This window comes from Lolium rigidum, chromosome 5 (assembly GCF_022539505.1).
Source record: "Lolium rigidum isolate FL_2022 chromosome 5, APGP_CSIRO_Lrig_0.1, whole genome shotgun sequence".
Classification (NCBI taxonomy): Eukaryota; Viridiplantae; Streptophyta; class Magnoliopsida; order Poales; family Poaceae; genus Lolium; species Lolium rigidum.
The window spans coordinates 69,150,112-69,170,377 of NC_061512.1; the positions used below are offsets into that span (position 1 = coordinate 69,150,112).

Genomic DNA, 20,266 nt, shown 5'->3' on the forward strand with positions numbered 1-20,266 from the left:
TGCACCCCAGGGAGTTGCTGCTCGTTGAAGGAGAACTGCAGGTCAAGGATGTCCAGGGTCCTAAAGGAGAAGGAAGCCTGGAAGACAGGATGGAGAAGCTAGAACAAGAGGTTTTCAAGTACAAGAAGATGGCTGAGCGTGAGGTGGATATCTTCCACAGGATTGTGTCCGAACTCATTGCTCGAACATGAGAAGGAAACTGGGAAGCTTTGGAGCGACATCCTCTCACTTCACGACACCACCAACAAGCTCCAAGCACAACTCTATGACGTTCGTAATCAAAGCTCGTGAGTATGAAAACAGGTTTAACTACATAAGTCGTGCCTGCCAGCTTCGGGATTCCCGAGACCAAGATGTCATTTGTTGATGGAGAGCCTCTATCTTGGAAGTCTGAAGACGGGAATTCATCACCATCTCCTCAGGAGTAATTCATCATCGGTATTGGCATCCCCTTGGTTTGTTCCAAGCTTTGGGGAGTGCCGCGGTATCACATTATCACTACCTTTTACTTTTATTGTCAAGTAGTGTCATATCATGAGTAGGGAAGTTATCATATGAGATGGGTTGCGTTTGGAAGTATCTCTCCTTTAGTTGTCTATGTATCCCTTGGTGTGAGTTATCGATATGGAATATTAATGAGAAGTCTTATCATTTACATATTGCACATCTTATTTTAGTTTGCATTCTCTACTATATGATTCGTCTTGTTGTTAGTATAGGTATCACTTTGGGAGCATTGAATAAATCCATTTGGTTTTGGCAAACTTAGCATTGGTCAATAACAACAACACTTTGAGGTTTAAATAGAAAAGAGAAATACATGTAGATGTTTCATTGTCTTTCTTGTTAGCTCATAGCTTATTATTCTGAAGTTAAGATTGTTTGTGCTTACAAGGAAGATGCATGATTGTTTCTATAACATGTATATTTGTTTGTTTCCCTCGACTCTTATGCTTGCTAATTAACCTTGCTAGCCAAAGACCCGTACCGAGAAGGAATACTTCTCGTGCATCCAAACCTTCAACCAAACCTATGTCATTTGTGTCCACCATACCTACCTATTACATGGTATTTTCTCGCCATTCCAAGTAAATACTTCATGTGCTACCTTTAAACAATTCAAAACTTAGTATCTCTTATTTGTGTCAATGTTTCATAGCTCATGAGGAAGTATGTGGTGTTTTATCTTTCAATCTTGTTGGGCAACTTCCACCAATGGACTAGTGGCTTCATCCGCTTATCCAATAATTTTGCAAAAAGAGCCGGCAATGGGATTCCCAGTCCCAAATTAATTAAACTAAATAGACACTCCTCCATGGTATGTGATTGATGGACGGCACCCGAAGGATTCGGTTAGCCATGGCTTGTGTAAGCAAAGGTTGGGGGGAGTGTCATCATCATCATAAAGCTAAAATAAAAAGGCGCTCCTTCATGGTATGAGATTGTTGGCGTGCACCCGAGGATTCGGTTAGCCATGGTTTGTGAAAGAAAGGTTGGAAGGAGTGCCACACAAAATGAAAATATTATGGGAGCCGCTCTTAGGAGGTTGTCCGGCAAGGGGGTTAGAGTACCCGCTACCAGTCGTTGACAACAACAAACACCTCTCAAAACTTTACTTTTATTATCTCTATATGATTTCAAAACTGAAAGAGCTCTAGCACATGATTTAATCCCTGCTTCCCTCTGCGAAGGGCCTGTCTTTTACTTTATGTTGAGTCAGTAAACCTATTTCCCTCCATCTCAAGCAGGCATTTGAGTAGTTGTGATCAAACCATTATATTGTGATTTGCTTCATCATGTCTTTTATTCTTCCTTGTTTAGTACAAGTTTTATCTGAATGAATATAGCTTTGCAAGTTATCAATGATCATGAGAGGACCATTATGATTGAGTATGCAAGTTGTGCCTTATAAACTTTAGTATGAGAGCGCTGCTCAATGAGATAAATATAATCTGTTAATTGTTCTCTGACCAAGAACGAAGTTTGCCATCACCAATGATGATTTCTTATGCACCTTTACTTGTGATTACCTTATACTTGTTTCAATATGAGTTATAAGAGATTGTTTACTATAATGTCCTGTGTGAATGAATATGATGCTTCTTGTCCGTATTTTATTTATCGACTCTTCACTCCATAAACATGTGGTCATGTCTATCGAGTTCGGCTTCGCTTGGGGACAAGCGAAGTCTAAGCTTGGGGGAGTTGATACGTCCAATTTGCATCACTATTTTATATCATAATTTGTCTGTTATTCATTGATATATTTCATATTGGGACACAATACTTATGTTATTTCATCTATTTTGCATGTTTCATCATTATTGGAGGATCAAGCACCGGAGCCGGGATTCTCGCTGGAAAAAGCACCGTCGGAAAGCAATATTTCGGAAGATCACCTGTGGAAGAAAATTATACCAAAAATCCTATTTTTCAAGATGACGAAGGAAGCAGAAGGAGGAGCCAGGAGGAGCCAGGGTGGGCCCACACCCTAGGGCGGCGCGGCCCAAGCCCTGGCCGCGCCGCCACGTGGTGTGGAGGGCCCACGACCCCTTTCGCCTCCTTTTCTTCGCGAAATCGTTCGTCCCGAAAACCTAAGCCAGAAGGGGTACCTCGCGAAGAGTTACAGGCCGCCTCGCGGGGCGGAGAACACCAGAGAGAAAAGAGCTCTCCGGCGGGCAGGAATCCGCCGGGAAATTCCCTCCGGGAGGGGAAATCGACGCCATCGTCACCGTCATCGAGCTGGACATCATCACCATCACCATCATCATCATCTCCACCATCATCACCGCCGTCATCACCGCTGGACACCGTCACCGCCGTAGCAATTTGGGTTTGATCTTGATTGTTTGATAGGGGAAACTCTCCCGGTATCGATCTCTACTTGTTGTTGATGCTATTGAGTGAAACCATTGAACCAAGTTTATGTTCAGATTGTTATTCATCATCATATCACCTCTGATCATGTTCCGTATGATGTCTCGTGAGTAGTTCGTTTAGTTCTTGAGGACATGGGTGAAGTCTAAATGTTAGTAGTGAACTATGGTTGAGTAATATTCAATGGTGTGATATTTAAGTTGTGGTGTTATTCTTCTAGTGGTGTCATGTGAACGTCGACTACATGACACTTCACCATTTATGGGCCTAGGGGAATGCATCTTGTATTCGTTTGCTAATTGCGGGGTTGCCGGAGTGACGAAACCTGAACCCCCGTTGGTATATCGATGCGGGAGGGATCGCAGGATCTCAGAGTTTAAGGCTGTGGTTAGATTTATTCTTAATTACTTTCTTGTAGTTGCGGATGCTTGCAAGGGGTATAATCACAAGTATGTATTAGTCCTAGGAAGGGCGGTACATTAGCATAGGTTCACCCACACAACACTTATCACAACAATGAAGATTAATTAGCCGTATGTAGCGAAAGCATTAGACTAAAATCCCGTGTGTCCTCGAGAACGTTTGGTCATTATAAGTAAACAAACCGGCTTGTACTTTGTGCTAAAAAGGATTGGGCCACTCGCTGCAATTGTCACTCTCGCACTTTACATACTCGTACTTTATTCAACTCGTTACATCAAAACCCCTCGAATACTTGTCCGTGAGCATTTACAGTGAATCCTTCATCGAAACTGCTTGTCAACACCTTCTGCTCCTCGTTGGGATCGACATTCTTACTTATCGAAGATACTACGATACACCCCCTATACTTGTGGGTCATCAGTAACCCTCTCTATGTGAAGATGCACAACTCTCAATTGCTGTAAGGCAGGTTGGCAAAAGCCTTAATGTGTTTATGTTGGCTATTTTAGCAAAGATGATGTCCTACAGAGCATTCTTGAAATAACACACCTATATGAGTCTGATTGTTAAACGTCGCAATCTATGAGATTTGGGTGATCTCTAGTAAACTCATGAAGAGACCACGAAGTATGACGCATATGCTTCACCCGCGGGGTAGGCTACTGGCAGCCATGTACTGGTTATGACTTTGAGTGAAACCTGTTCACGCAAAACTTGCAATTCAAGGCTTAGTCCATTGTTCAAGTGTGAATGGATGTAGCTTAAGGTTCTAGGCGGAAGTTCAACTTAACAGTCTCCGCTGAAACACTGGTATATAAACAAGCAGCGAGTATTGGTAAATCTCTAAATGGGGATTTGAGATCTGGTGGGGGATTGTTGAAATATTGGGCCCACATTTGGTGGCCCATACTAGATTTCAGATTTTCCCTATAAATCTCAAAGCCCACTTAGTGGTAGCCTTGTGAGTTTGAGCCCAAGTTGGTGGCAGCTCACTAGGGAGTGGCAAGAGGTGGGAAGTTTAGTCCCACATGGAAAGTTGGGAGGAAGTTAGACCACCTTATAAGGTGGGTTGTTCCACCACTAGTAAGTGAGTGAGAATAGGTGTGCTACACGCGCGCGCTCCTCCTCCTCCTCGCTCGACTCGACACGTCACGTCACGTCACGACGCGCGCGCCGCGCTCGTGGTGAGTGGATTGAGCCTCGAGCCGAGACTTTCCTTACTTTTTGGGATCGTGGGCTATCTGTAACCGACTCGAAACGTGCGACGTGGGCGTGGCCCATGTTGCCTAGGGTTTCCCGAGCCTATACTGAATACACGAGTTAGGGTTTCCACCTCTCTCTGCTTGCGCCGCCATCGTACCCTACTCCATCCCGCGCGCCGACGTGCATCGGCGAACGGGAGAGCAGGTCTCCGGAACCACTCGTCCTTGCGATCCTGTACGGGAGAGGGCGAATTAGGTTTTTGGGAAGCGCTCTGCGCGACTGCTCCAGTTCTTCATCACGGGTCGCCTTCCGTCTAAGTCGGGCGGTGCTGCCTACCGTCGTCTTCGACCCGTCGTCAACAACGTTGTCATCAACAACGTTACTGCTGCGACATCATCTGCTACACCTCCACCGCCACCACCACCAGATCGGTACGTGCGACATATCTCGATCTGTTTAGCGATGGATGCTTTACTGTTTGTGCTGCTGCTACTCATGTTGATTAATGCATCTAGTATGTTCGAGTTTCACATGTTAGTAGTTGTTGTCATCATGTTTTATATTCTGGAATTAATCATGGAAATTGTGCCTATTTTTCCAACATGTTCTACTATTCAGGAAGCAAATACAAACAGTAACAACAGCAATAATTGTCCCTAGACAACAACAACAAATAAAAGCCGCAGACACAATTCCCATTTGGACAAAGTGAGAGGTGACTAGGCGAGTATATATGTATCCAATGTGTATCTATGGAGCAAAATACACCCATATCTAAACATGAGTTGATAGTACGTGCCCATGAAAATCTATAGGCAGGAAATCCCATCAAAACCTATGTCCAACGAGCATAGTATCTTGATCCTTAAATAATATTGACACCCTATCTGGGCGTTAGTGTTGATACAGGGCCACACTTTGTTACATTTACTATACCTTGCATGATTCAAGTAGTAACACCTAGATTAATCATAGTAAATTTCCTGTCCCGCACGGTTTCGCAATAATACTATGAAGTTGGAGTCGACTCCTCCATGTATGTGTTATATTCCTGCATGTATGATATATAGATGGATCTAAAGGCATGCATGCAGCTATCATGCATGCATGACGATCGATCTCGAATCGCGGCATCACATGCACTGTATGTATATATTCAACTCTAAGCTGTCGACCCGGTGAGGTAAGCGGCTGCAATAGAATGATATCCATGCCTCTCGATAGCTACTTCCATTGGTGACAAACTACTTTAATAATGTTTTCCATCTGCACGCATCAATGGCTTTATCTAACATATATTCCGAGACCACAGATAGAAATCAGGAACATATAAGGAGGAGAAAGGTATATATCCATGGCAAAATGCGTAGGATGCTGAGTAGTTCAATTTATAAATATTTGTTATGGTTGATTTTCCTTTATGAGCCTCCCTTACTCTGCTATGATCAAACTGAGTCAAACCAGGTTAGTTTTTTTTTGCGAAATACAGTACAATCAAAGGCGCTCACACATACGCACACACACTCACCCCTATCAATGCACACACACACCCTACCCCTATGAGCACCTCCGAAAGACTGGTTTGCCAAGTGTTGCACGGTGGATCTTGGGTGTGCTTTTACCTTTTCGTGGATGTCAACCTTGCTACATATAATGAATTAATATTTTCTGCAAACTAACAATAAAATCAAATACACACAGTATCTCAAACTATTCAAGTTTTCCTAACAGTTCCGGTTCCACAAAGTTAAGTACTAGGTGAGTCAATCAAATTTAATTTATTAGGACGTCACAATTACGATGCGCACAGGCACTAGAAGTATCTATACATTTTTTTGCGGGTTATCTATATATATATATATATATATATATAGGATAAATACTTTCTACCCCTGGGTGTAGTTACACCCATATGTAATATACTACCTTACGGAAGTATGTATGATACTTTATCGGTTTGAGTATGTTCGTACACTATATCTAAGATACTCTAAACCAAGTTTGGTGAAAAAAATGCAAGTGAACCCATAGTTTGCACTATATATGTGAAATACATGCATATGTATACGTAAAAAATGAGTCTACGTAAAAAAATGTACATACTGCCTACAAAGTAGTATATATACTTCCAAAATAGTTATATATACTTCATACTACATGTACATACTTTCCAGTATGGTAGATACTCTCTAGATTATGAGAAACACGTGTGGGTGTAACTACACCCGGGTGTAGTATGAATATGTCCTATATATATATATATATATATATATATATATATATATATATATATTAAACCTGATTCTTTTTTTTAGAAAGAAAGGGATATTTATGCATCCATATGCATGTATATAAGCTGAGTTTTGTAAGTACATATATAAGCTGAATGCAATGCAGATCACAATGCTGTCAACGGGGCCTTACCTTGATAAAGATGGGGGAATCTTTCAAGCTTTGGTTGGATTCCATGTTTTTCGGTGGTTGGCATCCTAAATATTCCAACGAAATCTTGCTAGCCCGCAAGGTTTTTTTTTAAACGTTATCCTGTATGCATGCATATCTGTGTTGCTTTATCAAGTCGACATGCCCACCTGCATATATACTCTCTCTCTCTCTTTCTCTCTCTCTCTCTCTCATACTAGATTTAGATGTGCGCCTTGGCGCACGATCCCGTGAAACTCGTGTATTAGTAGGAAAAAAAATAATTTATGTATGCTTATAAAAACATAGTGATGATCATTTTGTAATACACTTAATAATAAACCGCAAAACTCTACGATATTAAGATATTGGTCGATCTTTTTTCTGGTAGGACATCAACACGACTCACTGGAGGTTGCTCATATTAAGACCGCTCTCCCTCCAGGTTCATACATAAGATTCATCAAGGCGGATTAATAATTGGCAATTGGTGCCAATTGCAGTTTAGTCCAAGTAGAATAGATCCTCCTTTTGTGACCTGCAAATCACAAGAACTGCAGTATGCCATATACACATAACTTCTGGTTCACCGTCCATGACAAAGAAAAAGCACACACATTTAATTTGGAATTACAAAGTTACCTATAAAATATAAAAAAAGAATAATATGACAGATGACAAAGAGAACAATATGCATTGGGCCGAGAATGATTCAGCTAAATACACTTTTTTTTTGATCTGCAGCTAAATACACTTGACACCACATAATATGGGATTTTTAAACTGCAAATAAGGCACCTCACTATAGGACACACCTCACGTAGTTAATATATTCAGTACATTAACTTTCGATACTCATACAAAAAGCCAATAGTCTGGGTGACTAACTTAACCAATATGCATGCACATTATAAACTTCAATTGGAAAGACATGTGCACTAATTAAATAGAATATATGATCTAACATAACTATTAAGATATTAACATAAACAACGAGAGTGGATTTGGTGATAGGGGGGTACGTGAGCACCCCCTAGACACCGTTGGATTGCCTTTGAGATTCTGCCATCCCACTTTCTGAACTAACGGCAACATACGGTGTTAAAGCGAATCTTTTCGTTGTCTGTTGTTGCCATCCCACCGAAACGCTCAGCTGGACTGCTCCTGGCCGTGAGCTGCCCCACGAGCTCCTGTTGACCCGGATTGCTGATGCCCCCTCTCTCCATCATGGACGCGCTAAACGCGGCGAGGGACGCGACCGCCGCCGCCCCGCACCTCCCGTCCACCACAACCGCGATGGGGAGCCAGCGGCCGGCGAGCCATGGCGGCGACGGAGCGGCCGGCGAGCCCGCAACGCAGAAGCCCACGGAGTCGACCGAGACGAGCAAGCTGCCGGCGCCGGAGTGGCCGGCGAGCCAGGGCGACGACGAAGCGGCCGGCGAGGCTGCAGGGCGGACGCGTGCTGGCGTGGAGGAAGGATCCCATCGTATCCTCCCATCTACCAATTTCTTCCCCAACAGCTCCATGAATGTCAGCCCGGATCGCCGTTACGAGCGGAAACAAGCTGCCGTGCAGTATCTTTTTTGAGGGAATCGAACCAGCACACTGGCCACCATCGAGTAGTTGTGTCATGAGCGAAATTAGAGAGAAAGAAATTCGGCTGAGGAGGGGCGGAGCTGAGGGTCGGGCAGCGGCGGTGGAGCTCATCGGCGGCGGTCCTCATCGTTGAATCGGAGCCAGCGGACTGGCGGGGATAGAGCTGCCGATGGAATCCTCCGGCCCAATCTCTGGGGACGACGGAGATTGCTCCCAGATTCGTTGCAATTTCGTTGCAATTTCTTGCAATTCGTTGCAATTTCTTTCATGTACGAGCTGTAGCCATGAAGGGAAGCTGCTACCGAATCCTTTACTTTTTTTCTGATGTATAGCTGTTTCCTGGGATTCACTCGATGTATCGAAAAACAGTCTTTTGATTGTATCTGTATTTCCTGTGAGTGGATAGGATGGAGCTGGGAGAGAGAGTGGGCAGTCCGCCGGCCACACGAGCTGAACGACACGGACGACGGAGCCGCCGGCGAGCCCGCAGCGCAGAGAGGCTCTCCAATTTCAGTCAGCTAGCTCAAGTGTTGCCGGCGTAGGACAGTGGGGATGATGGCACGCATGGATGGTCCCGTGTGCGTCCGTGGAAGAGGAAAGGGAATAAAAAGCAGACCGCTTTATTTTATTTTAGGATCATAGTCTCGTTCCCACCTAATGATTACGCACTAACGGCAAGACAAACACCGTTAGACACGTGTCGGATAGAAACCGCGTGCTCACGTACCCATGTGATCACCGGTATTCATCCGTTAACATAAATGGATGATTCTCCAAGATTTTTTTTACGGCTTAGAAGTGCTCAATTAGAGTGAACTGAGAGGCCCATGAATTTGATTTAGGCAGTAACATTTTTAAGACAGTGAGAAGCTTAGCAGCGTGTATAATGTAAAACAGTGTAATGTGTTGATAGTGCAAAGCACTGTTCAGAGGGGAAAAAAAGGTGAGATTTACTTGCTGCTGAAAGTATGGCTTAAATTGAGAAGCTCCACAACTTGTATAATGTAAGACAAAGTTATATGCTGATATATAGATTTTGATAGTAGAAAATCTACAGGCCATAACCCAAAAGTATGAACTCGAAAGTCTTACATTATACAAACTGTTAGTGTTATAGAACAAACTCGAGCATGTAGCAAGCTTCTTTTGCTCCATACAAATCAGGGGATTAGGTAAGCAAATTCATACCTACATGAGAACACATAGAGATGCCAGTCCAGCACACACAAGCTCATCTTCACGAGCCTCCTTTCCCCACCACCGAGCTCAAGCGCAGCTGCGCTCCTCCTCTCCCTCTTGTTGGGCACTCGACGGTAAGAACACAATCCAAGAGGTGGGCATAGAGCCACAGCCGGCATCACATTTTGCAGCAAAAAACCGAGGAGATGCATCCGTTCGTCCATCTCCAGTATTTGGGGGGCTCCGGTGCAATATTCAATATGAGGCCCTAATACTGAATTTTTTATTAACACAAAATTAAATCATTTTGTTAGTGTTTTTTCAGTAATATATTCATAATCAATCATCTCCAACATGTCACTCTAAAAAATTATCTAGTCATATTATTAAGTCTTCCTAACCCGATGTGTAGTTTTCACATAATCAAGGCAATAGGCAAAAAAAAACATTGGTACAAGGCAAAGATAGAGAGAACTACCTGGCAGAGAAATAGGAGCAGCAACGACCTGCAACCTAAAACCTAAAAAAAAAGCAGAACAAATCTTATTCTATATTCCAGAAACATGTAGAGCCATAGCAATAAAGATTCCTTGAACAGAACAGACTAAATCATATCATAGATGAATACTAACAATGGCAAACAGCAGAGCAATAGCAAGGCATGTAGATAAAAGGGAAAGCGAGACCTGCACATTAGTAACCAAGCTCTCACTTTTATTGCGCACTAAAATCTTAATGGTTGAAAACATGAATTGCATTATCAAGCAATGAAAGATCAACATAGAACCAGAAAAAGGAAAAGCATTTAACAATCTTGACATTTCAAAATCAAACTCTAACCTTTATAACAAAAATTAAAGAGGATTATCTCTGCCTTTATTACACAACCATCGAGTTACTATCAGTTACTAATAGGAAAAAATTACAATTCAAATTTCAATAGGAAATAACAGGAAAATATGCAACTATCGAGTTACTAATAGCAAGAACAAGCGACTACCTATTATTACCAAACTCGGGTGCATAACATTCTTCGCTATTCTTGCAATTAATCATCGCTGAAGAACAATATACAATACTGTAAAATATTATCTAGTCATGCAATCATGCACAAAACTGTTACTTTTACTTATTAGAGAACTAACACCAACCAGAATCTAACCAAGTTATCTTGAAAAGACATGCATGATAAATCGCAGTGAGCATAAACATATCCATACGAGAGAAAATCAAGTTGAAGAATCATATTTATACATCAAGAAGTGTGCGCTGAAGAAAAGTATTTAGCGGCTGCACAAAATATAGCAAAGAGAATTGACAACAAAATCACATCTAAACTTTTAACAAATAAATTTGTTCTGCAATAAGGTAAACAACACTAAAACTAGCATGGCTGAAGAAAAGAATCAAAGAAAATATACGACATGAACTGAAAGAAGGACATTACCACATTATTTCTTTAAACTTGTCCCTTTGGCCTTACTGGCATGGTCGACCAGCTTGTAACTCGTAACCAGAATCTATAGATATCAGAGCACCACAGGTTCATAGAAAAAAATAACTTCCACGTATCTGAAGTAATGAGGGAATGTATACTAATGACTAAACTGCAGAAATTGCAAAGTAATTATTGCATAAACCCGTATTTAGCTAAATCTCCTTCGGTGAAGGTAGTGACAAGGCGGCGTTGCTCCTATTAGTTTCCAAATAAATTCATCACAATTATTTCATACAAGTTGAGATAAATCATATCAAAGCAAATATTAGTTTCCACAAGGGAATAGATGGTATCACCTCTAAACTTGAGAACCTAAGCGCCTTTTTCCCTTTCTACCTCTACTTGCATATCCCTGATCTTGTAACAGAGACACTTTAGACCCCAATTTGTTTCCACCTCATTTATAGAGATCAATCATGCCAAAAAATATCAGAACATAAGATTTCAAGGACAAATGTAATCCACTACCGATGATTCTCAAAGAACATCAGCAAGAATAAATTCCTAGAAGTGGACTATTGGCATGAATGAACTACAAATACAGCTACAGAACCACATTATAAAAATACTATGAAGAAACAACTCATTGCTACTGCAGTTATTCCACGTATATGCATGCCGTACTGCAAGCACTGGGACGCCGTAGTTGGCCTGCAGCTGCTCCAATACCACCGGTCTATGCCACCCGGTCGCTTTGGCAGCACCTCTGTACTGCCGAGTCGTTACCGCAGCTCCTCCCCGATGTCAGTTGGCCGATGCCGATCCTCTGCTTGCTCACCTCCGGTCGCCTTCCCAATGAAAAACAAAGCCTTCTCGATGAATCGTTGCCAGCACACTTTCCATCCCGCCCGCTGTTCCGCAAGGAAGGTTGACGGAGCCAAAGACGCGAATTTCCTAGCACGGCCCCTCTCCACGTCGCTCTCCAAGCATGGTCGTGACCATGGATATCCTTCAACATAACCACAAACATGAAACAAACAGTTTTAGCATATCATCGAGCAGTGGCGTGCACAATTTGTTCTACATCAGAGAGCTAGAAAGTTCAGACATGGAGTCGATTAGAAGGAGAGGGACCAAGAAGTGTGCCTCACCTTTGGTCTAGCTGACCAAGAACCATGGGCCAAGGAAGCTGATGGAGGTGACCATGCGCCCCAGAAGCCCTTCCTCACCACCAAGCCATGTCGCATCTTCAGTGGCAGACCTCCATATCGCATCTTGCTCCGCTCATCCTCGTGGCTGTCGATATCCGAAATCCGCCACATGTGCATTGTTGCCTGCTTCTTTGATAGATACAGAGAGAAGACGAAAGACAGGAGATACAAATTAGAGAAAGAGGAGGGAGAAAGAGAGGAGAATAGGGGAAGGGGAAATCACCTAGAACTGAGGCGCGACGGTGGAGCAATGGCCCTGGAGGCGCCGCAGGTCCCCGTCCAGCGCGACCGCGCTGCGCCGCAGTGCGTCCTCGTCGGCGGCGTGGCGCACGGCGAGGGCCACCGCCGCCTCCCGCAGCTCCTGCGCCACCTCGGCCGCGGCCGCCGCCTGCTCCTCCGGGCCGCACGCGTGCGCCGCGGCGCGTCCTTGTCGGCGGCGCAGCGGGGGTCGCAGCGCGTCCTCATCGGCGGCGCGGCGCACGGCGAGGGCCGCCGCCTGCTCCTCCAGGCCGCACGCGTGCGCCGCAGCGCGTTCTCGTCGGCGGCGCAGCGGGGGTCGAGGCGGCGGCCGACGCTCGTGCTGTCCGGCGGCTCAAGGCGGTGGCCGACGCTCGTGCTGTCCGGCGGCTCGAGGCGGCGACCTGGGGAGCGAGGAAGCAGAGCTGGAGGCGGCTCGAAGCGCGGCCGGCGACGACAACGGGGCTAGAGCGGGAGCGGGGCGGCGGCTGGAGGTGGCGGCGGGCGACGAGGGCGGGCGCGGGGCGGGGGCGCGAGGCGGCTAGTGTTTTTTTTTTTTTGCCTGGGGGCTCGCTTTTATACCAGGCCGCGCGAAATACCGAAAATACCCCTGCGGGGTGAAGATCCCTGCCCGACGTCAATGTGCACTGACAAAGATGCTAGTCGCAGTGGCTGACATGCGGGGCCGGCAAAGGTGGGGCCCACATGCAGCCGGAGGTGGGTAACAATTTGCCATTGTATGGGGTTAGCTAGTGAGAGGAGTGCCCAAAACGAATGGACGAGATGCACCAATGAAAAGATCTAACGGTCCACGTGCTCAAATCGTTGTGAGACCCCCTGTGGGGGGCATCTATTATACCTTTAGACTAGATTTTGATGCACGCCTTGGCGTGCGGCCCCGGTATTTCGCACTTGTGATCGTGATTGCCCCAGATGATTGAGACTCCAGCGGGAGCGCTACCTCCATTCCACGGCGAGCCGGTGTGCTAGTAGGATGCTACACCGCCCCCAGGGCGGCAACCAAAGTGCTTCGCCCACGCAATGGTGACTCGACATCCAAGGATCTGCATTAGCTACTGCAGCCAATGAAGTAGTGATGGCAATTTTGCTTTCATACAGAACTTGCAATTTAGCCGTGATTTTTGTATTCTTTTTTATAATCTATCCTTATATTCAGTTATGTCTGAATCGGTTGCAAAATGTGGTGCTGGACTGAGCTCTTTTCATCTTTTGTAAGTGGCAACTAAAGGGTATGTTTACTGGAGTATTTTATCGCTTGGTTTGGACGAAATAAGATGATGCACGGAGCAAAACATGAACACAAAAGAGCAAGGTAGATACTCCATGCTATCTTACAAACAGGTGATTCAAAGCAATCTGAAGTTTTACATAATTTCTGTTTGACAAAAGAAAATATTAACAACTCCCAATATTCAGATATATAGACAATAGTAATACAGTTCTCCAAAGAACATCCATATTCATCTAAAAAATTGCAACCCATGAACTTCTCGTACTGCACCAAAACAAGCATAATAGTAGGCCTAGACTGCTGCTCAAAGGAACAACTTCAACTTGGAAGCAAGCTATCCATATTGATGGGGGAGGATGCATTTCTATATCATGGTGCCTCTGTAAGGTGACCACATAGATGTCCTAGTGAGGTATGAAAATCATGCGAGCACACATGCTGCATTACTCTGTGACTCAAAAGCCAAAACAATGTTGTTTAAATCAAGTAAAACAACAAATCAATGTTGATGAAACAACAAATTTTGATAGTTTATGAAAAGAAATCTGAAGGATTGATAAAAACGGAACATATGCATATGCATAAAATTAATTTAAGGAAAATAGGTCAGCTATTGGTGTTAAAATAAAATATCTACGATGGATGACTAATCTTACGAAAATCCAATCAGATACACAAATTTTAACTCTATTGCATCCTCCACAGTTTTGGGAACTAAAAGAGAACCTTGTATACCAGATACACAGAGGTAGCCACATGGACAGCTGCAAAATAGACCTTTTCGATTTCAGCCAGCTCCAAAGCCATCTGATCTCCATGCGCCACTTCATGGAGAGGTAGCCACATGGATATTCTATGCGGGGCATCTTTTTACAAGTCACTGATAAAGAACATTGAGTGTCATATCCTGGTGTATTGAAGCCAAAACAGAAAGAGCATTGCAAAATTTACTAAACGCAACATACAGAAAAAAAAGAATCTCATGAAGACAGAAGTATTAATACAGCTCACAAACCTGAAATTACAGGCTCATTATGTAAACCGGACATTCTGGCCTTTTCTTAAATATTAGTTACATCAAACATGTAGGCAATAGAAGTAAAGGTTTCATTACAGTTCATATTTCTCTTGTATTCAGGAGATTTTTTGAAATAAAATCTCAGTTGCAACATTCTGGTTATGTAAGAGACCTTGAATATTTTCTTCTTCAATTTATGAATTTTCTTAAGCCTAATACACAAAATGCATTTGGATAATTTAGCACCATGCGTAAACACAGAAATTTTTGCATGAAAAACATTGCGAGGGAGAAATTCATGTCATAGCCTTCACATCCCAGTTCATACTGAGAGGGGATTTGTGCACAGATGGCATCACAAGAGCCTCAAAGTTACACCCATGAAGCCATGATCATGCCCCATTCACTACAGCTTAGGTAATGCCTTTTCTGAACTAAGATGCATATGTAGAAAGCAACATGCTTGTTCTAAGTTTAGCATACTACTACTACTTGCCAAAGTGAAATACCTTGAGAAAAAAACACAACAGCTGACTGTACCCATAATGGTCGGTCCAAATCTTTGAGCATGGAACATTGTCACTTTCATCTAAAAACCCCTTTTACAGGTTGCAATCAAGTAAGTAGAATTAAATTAAAATATAAAGGGGTTTTATAAGAGAATATAAATGCATACTTCCTCTTTTCTCGATTTTCTCTTGGCTTTTTTAGTAGCACTGCATAGAGCGGAGACTATCAGAAATGTAGATTTTCGCTCAGTTTTTTTTTCGAGTATGGCCTGCATACCTGGGGATAAATTCATCTCGTAGCACAGAAGATTTTGATTATACAACTTATCCAGAAAAAAGTTGAACGTGCGAATAGAAAGTAAATCTAAACTATTTCTCTCCTCGTGGTCATGTCATCAAGGAATCGACATATGGAGGCTTGCAACCATGCAGTTTTGCGTATATCACTACCAAGTAGATAAATCCATGATAGTAGTAGTAGAATAAATTACCTAGATACACTGAGCTAGAAGATGTTGATCTATACACGGCCAGGCACACCTCAGATGTCCACGGTGGCAACCCCATGAGCACCATCCTATGTTCTATCTACACATTTTCAAATTAATGTTAAGGAAAATAGGTCAGCTCTTGGCGGTACAGAGGTATCAATATATTAGGACAACATTTTCCACCTCACAATATAGTTCTTGTTCTTTTTATAGATCATTATCCAAGGCCGTCCGCGACGATGACCTGCCCCTGGAGTGGAGAGGAAAATATAGGAACATAATGAAACAGGGTTAGGAATAGGAAACTAACTCAAAACATCAATAAGGACATGTGGTGGCTCTTGCAGAAGAAACCTCTTTTCAGTGGCTGCACCACCAGGTGCCGGAGTTGCAGGCCCATCCATAGACGCAGTAGACAATGGCAGCCCCTCTATTGGGTGTTGGGAGCGCCTCCATTGGCGTTTGATCAACAATTGGGGTCAACAGCAGAGTTGAAGCTATTGCGGAATCCTTGATGACCAGGGAGCCTGAATCGAGAACGGTAGGGACAATGAGAACATCTGAAGCAATTGGTATACCTGTGGTACAGAGATAGTTTGCAACACGTAAAGCGATCAATTGAGAACTTCATATTTTCAAAATCAGCGACATCATCAAGAATGTAGCAAACCTGAAACATCTAATGTTGCCATTAAACCAGACTTCCAATCTTGTACCAAAATCAAACTGAAATCCCCATTCCCAACCCTTAATCCAAAACAATGTCAGATGAATCAGCAGGTTTTACTACTAAAAGAAGACAAATTCCAGGAGTATGAATATCATTGAAAATCTAAACACATGATGCATGCACATGCCATTCATGGGTACATAAAGAAAAGAACTTGCTAACTAAAATATGAGTATAGAACAAACTGACTGGTTGATCTATGTGCCGGTCTAGACACACACAAAATATTCAGCTCAATATCTCCAATTCAAGCATGCTATGCTTACTTTCTTTTGGTGTGCAACTATAAATTGTTCTGGTCTGTTAGCATAGGTGGCAAGCACGAATCCGCATACACATGTGTAGGTAAACTCTGAATGAACAACACTCACCAAACATGAAAGACATCCTCATGAGCCTAATTGTGCTCCATTCAAATCTTTCAAAGCCTCCAATCGTTGCACATACAAATAGGAAAAGCCCCAAGTCAGCTCATTGATGTCAATCATCGCAGTAATTGCTTGCCAAATTTTTCTCTCTAAAGGTTGGTTCATCAGATTATTATAGGCAAGACATTGATTTAAATATTATTCAATATATTTCATGCAGAGATTAAAAAAATCAAAGGGTAGTAACAATAGGAAACAATTGACCACCATTGCACCCTCAGATCGGATGCAAACATCCCTCCGCCAAGGGAAGGAGTAGCATATGCAAATTAGGAGCGTGCATTTACAATCAATCAACATAAATAAATAATTTGGTTTCTTATTGAAATACAATCATGAACAAAAATAAGGAAAATTAGAAGCACATTGATACCCTTTGACCGTGATCATCTCATTCTCCAAGAAAATATATAGCAATCTGAACTGAAAATTACTTTTCAATTGCACATCATACAGTAAACCAGAACATTGCAGTGGTGGAAAGTATGAAGTTTCTGTACTGTACCTTATTATTGCCGAGTGAATGTGGTTTACACCTTTGTTGGAGCAGATCTATGGTGATTCGGTGTGTCCTCTTCCTCTCCCATCTCCTTCACCTTTTTTTCTCCCCCTTCCCATCTCCCTCGTTAGCAGCAACCAATCACCCACACATCTGGATACAACAGGAGAAAAAAAGTAAGCGAACCTAAATTTCAGCCAGAGAGAGAGAGAGAGGGAACTCGAACCGGCACAATCGACGCCCTCCTTCTGCCCCAAACAAACATCGGTTGGGTGGAGAAGCAGAGCCCGTCCGGCCGGCGGCCGCTGCGCGAGATGGACGCCCATGCGGGGTGCAGTGCGCCGCCGGGGGCTCTCTTCCTCCTCAATTAATCCCCTGTTCACCACGCTCCTCTCTCTCTCTCTCTCTCTCTCTCTCTCTCTCTCTCTCTCTCTCTCTCTCTCTCTCTCTCTCTCTGCTTCTCCCCTTCCTTACGATCCTCACCAGCAGCGGCATGCCTCCGTGTCCCGTGTTTCTCCTTCTGTGCACGATCTGGGCAGGGGCTAGTAGGCAGGAGGAAGTGCCATGGTAGGAGACAAGCAGGTAGGGGAAGATAGAGGATGAAGGAGAAGGGCAGCGGTGGTGGTGCAGGGGAAATCAATGGAGACAGCGGTCTGCAATGGATAGGTCGATTTATGCACTCACCGCGCCTCCCCGTCTCCATCGACGCCGCAGTTCGCCTCCAGCAGTGGGTCGTCGTGGATCCCGACGCCTCCCACCAGTTCTTCACTTGAGGCGGCTGCCCCGCGTCGGCTCGTCTCTGGCCGCGATCGTCGTCTCCGGTCGTCGCCGCCATGGATCTGCCCAGCACCGGCCCGTCTCTGGCCGCGCCCCGCGACCGTCGCCTCCGGGCGTCGCCGCCACGGATCGGCCTAGCGCCGGCCGTCTCTGGCCGCGCGCGGCGCCTCGGGTCGCCGCCGCCACCGCCGGCGGTCGCTGCGGATCCGCCCCGCGTCGGCCCGTCTCTGTGGCGGCTAGGGTTTCCACTGGGGGTGCCCTTTTATATGATGCGACGAAAAAAAATGGATGGCCGGGATGCGCCGCAAGATCCATCCGACGGTTCACGTGGTCTGAGCGCTGTGAAGCCCCCTATGGGGGGCATCATATATACCTTCAGATGCTGAACCTATAAAAGACCGCACAACCTACAATTAGAAACCACACAGGCATTTTAGCTGCTGCATCCAGCGTGCAAAACTCTGAAACTCTAGCTCATTCACTCGATCAAGCAAGGCTACTTCCCGGCAATGGAGAGAGTGACGAGGCTATCGACCGAAAAGGCGGTGGTGATCTTCACACCAAGCAATGATTGCCCGATGAGCCACACGGTGACGACTCTCTTCTCCGGCCTGGGAGTGGGAGCAGCGGTGCACGAGCTGAACAAGGACCCCCGTGGCCGCGACATGGAGCGCGATCTTGCCCGCCGCCTCGGCCGCAATCCGCCAGTCCCTGCCGTCTTCATCGGGGGCAAGCTCGTCGGCTCCACCGACAGGGTCATGTCGTTGCATCTCGGTGGCAAGCTCGTGCCCATGCTGAAAGCCGCCGGAGCCATGTGGCTCTGAACCTCTGGCCCTCCAAGCAACATCTGCATCCACACATATGGATCAATGCATCGATGTGCGTAAAACAGAAGCACTCAAGTAGACGGAGAGAAGTAATTAAGCCAAGTCTTCATGTGAGAGCATAGTTTTCCTGAGGAGGACGAGTACGGGAAGTTTTGTCTTCAGACCCGGCAGAAAGTTTTGTCTTTAATCAGATTGCAACTTGTAAGGAATTACTAAATATTGACGCATCAATGTGTCTTCATATGAGAGTATATATGTACACATGTCTCCCAATTTTCAACTACTGATTTTTAGTACGTTACAGTATACATAACATAGATACTTGTTTACAACTTTATAGTAGATTCATGTTAAGTCAATTTTCTGATTTGGTGGTGGTTCTTAGATCCGTGTGGCAACCAATTCAGTGAACTCGTTTCACTTGGATTGCCATATAAACGAAATAGACCGAGGTCCAAAAGTGAACGGTTTCAAAAGATCAACGTGTTTTGGACGGTTTCAAACTTTCAGGAAAAAATGTTGACTTCATGATTTTTTTTAAACGGATGAAAAATATTTCCCTCATTCATTAATTGAAGAGAAATTTCTCACAAAATACATGGACCAAGAAAACAAAAGGAATCACTCTCCCAAAATTCTTTGATTAAGGAGACCTCGCAAGACATTTTGCTCCAACACTCCTTGATCGAGATGGCCGGCATTCATTCCTGGGTCTGCATGAAGGGAAGCCCAAGCCACTCTTTGATCATGCACCAAAGTCTCTTGGTATATCAGCAATGGGAGAAGGAGCGAAGAAGCAGACTATAGGGATGAATTGATAAAAACAGTTGGAGATAATTGATCACCGTGATAGTTAATAATGATATGTGTATATATGTGATGTGAAAATTTAAAAATAGTGGTGCCATATAATTGATGAATAATATTATTGTGTTTTAAAAGGACATATATATTTTAATTGGGGACAATTGTTAATTTGTAATGATTTGTATACACGTACACACAATTATTAATCAATAAAGAGAATGGATTTCTAAGTACATAAGTCTTTCTTATCAATAAATTTATTCATAATAAGAATTTTAAAATATTTTTCATATTTGTACGCAATAATTTCTTACAAATCGTGTATTGTGGGTGAATTTCTTCA

At 43.9% G+C, this 20,266-nt stretch overlaps 1 protein-coding gene and 1 long non-coding RNA gene across 4 annotated transcripts; one reads left to right on the forward strand and one right to left on the reverse strand.

Moving 5' to 3' along the window:
- Positions 1-14,396: 14,396 nt before the first annotated feature.
- On the reverse strand, positions 14,397-18,251 carry LOC124654420. Of its 3 annotated transcripts, none has more exons than XR_006988342.1 (7): positions 18,197-18,251; positions 17,519-17,665; positions 16,957-17,003; positions 16,526-16,602; positions 16,210-16,433; positions 16,039-16,105; positions 14,397-15,952 (listed from the first exon to the last, which is right to left on the reverse strand). It is a non-coding gene; the product is annotated as an uncharacterized LOC124654420 (long non-coding RNA). The 3 variants fall into 3 exon arrangements; XR_006988341.1 differs by having other exon boundaries at positions 16,957-17,013; XR_006988340.1 differs by having other exon boundaries at positions 16,957-17,665.
- Positions 18,252-18,698: 447 nt separating this feature from the next.
- Positions 18,699-19,412, forward strand: LOC124653621 (glutaredoxin-C15-like). The gene has a single exon (XM_047192684.1). It carries the CDS (start codon positions 18,799-18,801, stop codon positions 19,111-19,113), a length of 315 nt encoding a protein of 104 aa, XP_047048640.1. The 5' UTR covers positions 18,699-18,798; the 3' UTR covers positions 19,114-19,412.
- Positions 19,413-20,266: the final 854 nt, after the last annotated feature.

Excerpts from the sequence above, each read along its gene's own strand:
- LOC124653621 (XM_047192684.1), top strand. The coding sequence starts at position 18,799 with ATGGAGAGAGTGACGAGGCTATCGACCGAAAAGGCGGTGGTGATCTTC.